We start from the raw sequence: 6,593 nt of genomic DNA on the forward strand, positions 1-6,593 counted from the left end.
TGTGTTTGTGTGTGGATGAGTACTTAAGAGGGAGGGAGGACTGGGGGGTGTTTAGCTGTTGCTGCTTTGTTGTTTGATCTGTTCTGTTTTGTTATATTCTGTTCTGTTCTGTCTTGTTCTGCTGAGTACTGTGTACGTACTATAGTGGAGATGAAATGTGTGGTGACACTTGCTGGGTGCTTCCAGCACATCCTTGGGTGTGTTGGTTGTTAATGTTAATGATGCATTTCACTGGATGTTTCAATGTACATGTGATAAATCTGAATCTGTTGTGCCCTTGTCCAGGAGGATGAATGCTGGAGCTGGGACCAACTCTTTACAGAAGTATCCTCAGAACTACTGACGGAACGCGAAGAGCGCAGTGGGCAGGACGAGGAGGATCTGAGGCTGCTGACAGCTCACTCCTGACCAGGAGATCACGCAGGCCTGTCTTCTGTGGCTTCCTCTGTGTTTGGGGCTTGCCTCTGACTTCATGTTCTAAAGCTGTAAAATAAGAATTTGCTTTTATACCTCTTATCTTCTTCTACCGATCTGCTTCTTTGCTTGTGTTGTGGTTAGTGAAGGGCTGGCTTGGTGTCTATCACAGTGTATTCACTAATTGCACTGTGTAACCAGCCTCTCACACAGACACATTCTCATCGACACCACTAAGCATAATTACACTGAATGTGTGTGTTAAGAAACTGCAGGAGTAAACATACCTTGATGGGAGCTATTTACAGGCCTCCGAACAGGAGCCAGAATGTAGGGTACAAATTACAACAGTAGATAGAAAAGGCATGTTCAAAAGGGCAAAGTTACAATATCTTTGAGGAACTTCGATATGCAGGTAGATTGGGAAAATCAGGTTGGTGCTGGATCCCAAGAGAAGGAATTTGTAGAATGCCTACAAGATGACTTTTTAGAGCATCTTGTTGTTAAACCCACCAGGGAAAAGGCAATTCAGGATGGATGTTGTGTAATGAACCAAATTTGATTTGGGAGCTTAAGGTAAAGGGATCTTTAGAAGACAGTGATCATAATATGATAGAATTCACCCTTTAGCTTGAAAGGAAAGGGCTAAAATCAGATGTATCAGTATTACAGTGGAGTAAAGAGAATTACTGCGGCATGAGAGAGGACCTGGCCAAAGCTCATTGGAAGACAACACTAGCAGGGGTGATGGCAGAGCAATAATGGCTAGAGTTTCTTGGAGCAGGATAGATACATCCCAAAGATGAAGAAGTATTGTAAAGAGAGGATGACAAAGCCACAGCCAACAATGCAAGTCAAAGACAGCATAAAAACCAAAGAGAGGGCAAATGATATAGCAAAAATTAACCAAAGGATTTGGAAGCTTTTGAAAACCAACAGATGGCAACTAAAAAAGCAGTAAAAAGAGAAAAGATTAAATATGAAGTGCTTCTTCTTCCAGTGGTATAAAAGAGAATACCAAAAGTTTTTTTACAGATATGTAAAGAGTAAAAGTGTCAAAAGTGGATATTGGACCACTAGAAAATTACGCTGGAGACGTGGTCATGGGGGAACAAAGAAATGGCGGACAAACTCTAAGTATTTTGCACCAGTCTTTGCTGTGGAAGACACTAGCAGTATGTCAGAATTTCAGAAGTGTCAGGGGACACTTATCTAGCTTCAGAACTTTCAGCTTCCTAAGGACCTTCTTACGAGTAATAGCAAATACAAAATGCAGTTGATAAGTCACCTGGACCAGATGGTCTACACCCCAGGGCTCTGAAAATGGCAGTTGAAGAAATTGTGGAGACATCAGTAATCATCTTTAAAGAATCACTACATTCTGGAAAATTGCAAATATCACTCCACTCTTTAAGAAGGGAGGGAAGCAAAAGACAGCAATTTATAGGCCAGTTAGCCTGACTGAAGTGGTTGGGAAGATGTTGGAGTCGATTATAAAGGAGGAGTTTTCAGTGTATTTGAGACACATGGTAAAGTGGTCCAAAAGTCACATGATTTTCTAAAGAAAAATTCTTGTCTGACAGATCTATTGGAATTCTTTTGGAGAGAACAGTCAGGATAGATAAAGGGGAGTCAGTGGATGTTGTTGACTTGGATTTTCAAAATGCCTTGACAAAGTGCTGCACATTGTCGGTGACTTGGATGACAGAATTGATTGCTCTGTGGCCAAATTTGTGGATGATTCAAAGGTAGGTGGAGAAGCAGGTAGTGTTGAGGAAGCAGGGAGTCTACTGAAGCAGTTAGATTGGGAGAGTGGTAAATAGGGGTTAAATGGAATATAGTGTAGGGAAATGTATGGTCAAGCACTTTGGTCAAAGCAATAAAAGCATAGACTATTTTCTAAACTGACAGAAAATTCAGAAGGTTAAAGAATAACTTGCAGGTTGAGTCTGTGGTGAGGAAGGCAAATGCAATGTTAGCATTCATTTTGAGAGGATTAGAATATAAAAATGGGGATGTAGTGTTGAGGTTTTATAAGGCATTGTTCAGACCGCATTTGCAGTAAGTATTGTGAGCAATTTTGGGCCTCTTATCAAAGAAAGCATGTGCTGGCATTGGAGAAGGTCCAGAGGTGTTTCCAGAATTGAAAGGGTTAACATATGAGTAGCATTTGATGGTTCTGGGCCTATACTCATTGGATTTTATAAGAATGAGTGGGATCTCATTGAAACATATTGAATATTCAAAGCCCTATATAGAGTGGATGTGGGGATAGGATGTTTCCCATAGTGAAGGAGACTAGGACCGGAGTGCACAACCTCAGAATAAAGGGGTGTCCCTTTAGAACCAAGATGAAGAACTTCTTTAGTCAGAGGGTGGAGTATTTGTGGAATTTCATTACCACAGACGGTTGTGGAGGCCAAGTCAATGGATATATTTAAAATGGAGGTTGACAGGTTATTGATTAGTAAAGGCACCAAAGATTATGGGAGAAGGCAGGATAATGCGGTTGAGAGAGATAATAAATCACTTATTGAATGGCAGAGTAAACTCGATGGGCCAAATGGCCTAATTTTGCTCTTGTGTCTTATGGGCTTATGTTCCCTTATCTACTCTGCTACACACGGGTACACTGAGTGTTTCTGTGTTTATTGTCTCTCACACACATGCATGTACTTATCTCATGGTTCCCTCTTCCACACTGCGAGAAATTTCACCTTGCACAATCCTTTCCAAAATGACAGTCCTGTTCCGCTCTCTACCTAGAGCCCCCTTTTGATCCCCAAACTAATCCCACTGCCTAGCTCTCTACCCACAGTCTCGTGTCAGTCCCCAAACTAATCTCTCTGTCCCACTGTTGACCTACAGCCACCTGTTGGTCCCCAATCTAATACCACTGACATGCTTTCTATCCTACAGCCCTGTGTCAGTCCCCAAACTAATCCCACAGCCCTGCTCTCTACCTATAGCCTTGTGTCAGTCCCCAAACTGATACCACAAGACCTTCCCTCTCCAGGCAACACATTTTCAAAACTCAGACACATGCCATAGCCCAGCTCTTTCCTCACAGCACTGTGTTGGTGTCTAAATAATGACTGTGCCCCACTCCAGTTCCCAAACTAATCCTACCACCCTACACTCTCCTCCCACAGCACTGTGGTTGTATTCAGACTAATGCCACACCCCCATTCTCTCTCCACAACCTAGTGTTGGACCCAAAACTAACCCACTTGCCCCACCAAGTCCGTACAGACCCGTCTGTCCCCAAGCTAATCTGACTGCCCATACTCTCTCTGGAGCCCTGTGTTCGAAACCAAACTAATCCTGCTGCCCAGTTCTGTCAACGCAACCCTGTCTCGGTCCCTAAATATTGACAGTATCCCACACAATCCAAGTTCATATTTTCAATGATTTTTCCAAATCCACCCAACTATTTCCAGTGTCTCATTCTCACCCCACACCATTGTGTTACTCCCCAAAATATTCCAACACTCACATTCTCCCCACATCCCTGTGTCAGTCCCCAAATTACACCCACTCTCCTCTCTCTCCAGAGCTGTGGAGCTGTGTCAGTCGCCAAAGTACACCCACTCTCCTCTCTCTCCAGAGCTGTCAGTCCCCAAAGTACACCCACTCTCCTCTCTCGCCCCAGAGCTGTGTCAGTCCCCAAAGTACACCCACTCTCTCTCCAGGGCTGTGTCAGTCCCCAAAGTACACCCACTCTCTCTCCAGGGCTGTGTCAGTCCCCAAAGTACACCCACTCTCCTCTCTCTCCAGAGCTGTGTCAGTCCCCAAAGTACACCCACTCTCCTCTCTCTCCGGAGCTGTGTCAGTCCCCAAAGTACACCCACCTCTCTCTCCAGAGCTGTCAGTCCCCAAAGTACACCCACTCTCCTCTCTCTCCAGAGCTGTCAGTCCCCAAAGTACACCCACTCTCCTCTCTCTCCAGAGCTGTGTCAGTTCCCAAAGTACACCCACTCTCCTCTCTCTCCAGAGCTGTGTCAGTTCCCAAAGTACACCCACTCTCCTCTCTCTCCAGAGCTGTGTCAGTCCCCAAAGTACACCCACTCTCCTCTCTCTCCAGAGCTGTGTCAGTCCTCAAAGTACACCCACTCTCCTCTCTCTCCAGAGCTGTGTCAGTTCCCAAAGTACATCCACTCTCCTCTCTCTCCAGAGCTGTGTCAGTCTCCATACTCATCCCACTGCCGGAATAGCGCAGGGCAAGGGGCTGTTTGTCATCTGATACGGCCGTGGGGAGAGAGTGGGAATGGGAAGTATTTGAGGACTGACACAGGAATTTAGGAAGAGACCTGTGGTTTTGACATTTCTATCTAAGGGGAAAGAGACTATCAACCCTACCTATGTCTCATACAATTTTATAAACCTCTAATCGGTTCTCCCCTCAGTCTGTGACAGTTCAGGTAATTCAACTGTGTCTGGCCTCTCCTTATATTTAATACTCTTTACTCTAGGCAGCATATTGGTGAATCTCTTCAGTATCCCTTCCAAAACCTTCACAACCTTCCTATAATGGGTTGACCAGAACATGAAACGTGAGGGCAGACTAGCCAAAAATATAAAGCAGGACATCAACATTTTTTTCAGTTATATAAAGAGTAAAAGGGAGGTGAGAGTTGATATTGGACCACTGGAAAATGATGTTGGTGAGGTAGTAATGGGGGACAAAGAAATGGCAGATCTTGCATTTGTCAAATTATTGGCTAGAATGGCTATTTTATTAAAATGGAAAGATGCTCCCACTTTGATACAATGGTTCTCTCAGGTGATGTTATGTCTTAGTTTGGAAAAAATTAGAAGTCGAACTTTTGATCCTAGATTTGACTTCGAGAAAAGGTGGGGGTTTTTTGCCCATTATTATCATTTGATTTGAGTTAATAAAGATGGTCCTTTTCTGATGCTTGGGTATATGGATTTGGTTGGCGGAATGATGTCTTTTTTTTATGGAAGTTTGTATGGCATGTAGCTCCAGGTTTGTGCTCCAAATGGGTTTTTTTCCCGTTTTTTTGTTAGTAGGGTTTTTTTTTGTTTTAGTTAGTAGGGGTTCTTTTTTCTTCCTTTTTTTCCATAAAAAAAAGCTTTAACATTTTGGTTTTTTTTATTATTATTGATATACTGTTCAGTTTGGTTGATAGTTTAACTCTTATTCTACATATGGATATGTTGTCTTGATTATTTTGATGTATTTTTCTCTGTTGATTTTTAATAATAATTAAAAAGATTTAAAATGAGAAATGGCAGATTAACATAATGGGTACTTTGCTTCAATTTTCACTGTGGAAGACACTATTAGTGTGCCAGAGGTCTGTGAGCAGAAGTGAGTGCCATTGCTATTGCAAAGGAAAAAGTGCTCGGCAAACTCAAATGTCTTAAGGTTGATAAGTCACCTGGACCAGATGGACTACATCCCAGATTCCTAAGAGAGATTGCTGAAGAGATAACAGATGCATTGGTCATGATCTTTCAAGAATCACTTCATTCTGGCGTGGTCCTGGAGGAGTGGAAATCTGCAAATGTTACTCCACTCTTTAAAAAGGGAGGAAAGTAAAAGAAAGGAAATTATAGGCCAGTTAGCCTAACCTCAGTGGTTGGGAAAGTGCTGGAGTCTATTATTAAGAATGAGGTTTCGGGGTACTTGGAGACTAATAATAAAATAAGTTGAAGTCAGCATGGTTTCTGTGAAGGGAAATCTTGCCTGACAAATCTGTTAGAATTCTTTCAGGAAGTAACAAATAGGGTGGACAAAGGACTGACAGTGGACGTCACTTGGATTTTCAGAAGGCGTTTTATAAGGTGCCACACATGAGGCTATTTAACAATAAAATCCTATGATGTTACACGAAAGATACTGGCATGGATAGCAGAATGGCTGACATGCAGGAGGTAGTGAGTGGGAATAAAAGGGGCCTTTTCTGGTTGGCTGCCAGTGACTGGCATTCCTCAGGGGTCACTTTTACCATTGTTTGTCAATGATTTGGATAATGGAATTGATGGCTTTGTGGCAAAGTTTGCAGATGATACGAAGATAGGTGGAGGGGTAGGTAGTGCTGAGGAAGCAATACGATTACAGCAGGATTTAAACAAATTGGAAGAATGGACAAAAAAATGGCAGATGGAATACACTGTTAGGAAATGTATGATAATGTATTTTGATCAAAGGA

The 6,593-nt window shown here is 42.7% G+C and overlaps 1 protein-coding gene across 2 annotated transcripts in view; it reads left to right on the forward strand.

Moving 5' to 3' along the window:
* LOC134345416 (intraflagellar transport protein 43 homolog A) overlaps positions 1 to 5,690 on the forward strand; it is a 53,309-nt gene extending 47,619 nt beyond the window's left edge. For both annotated transcript variants that reach the window (XM_063046058.1, XM_063046049.1), the window contains exon 9: positions 286 to 5,690. In XM_063046058.1, the coding sequence (XP_062902128.1) occupies positions 286 to 408 (123 nt within the window). In that variant the 3' untranslated portion in view covers positions 409 to 5,690. The remainder of the gene's footprint in view (positions 1 to 285) is intronic.
* The last annotated feature ends 903 nt before the right edge of the window (positions 5,691 to 6,593 follow it).

This window comes from Mobula hypostoma, chromosome 1 (assembly GCF_963921235.1).
Source record: "Mobula hypostoma chromosome 1, sMobHyp1.1, whole genome shotgun sequence".
NCBI classification, from domain to species: domain Eukaryota; kingdom Metazoa; phylum Chordata; class Chondrichthyes; order Myliobatiformes; family Myliobatidae; genus Mobula; species Mobula hypostoma.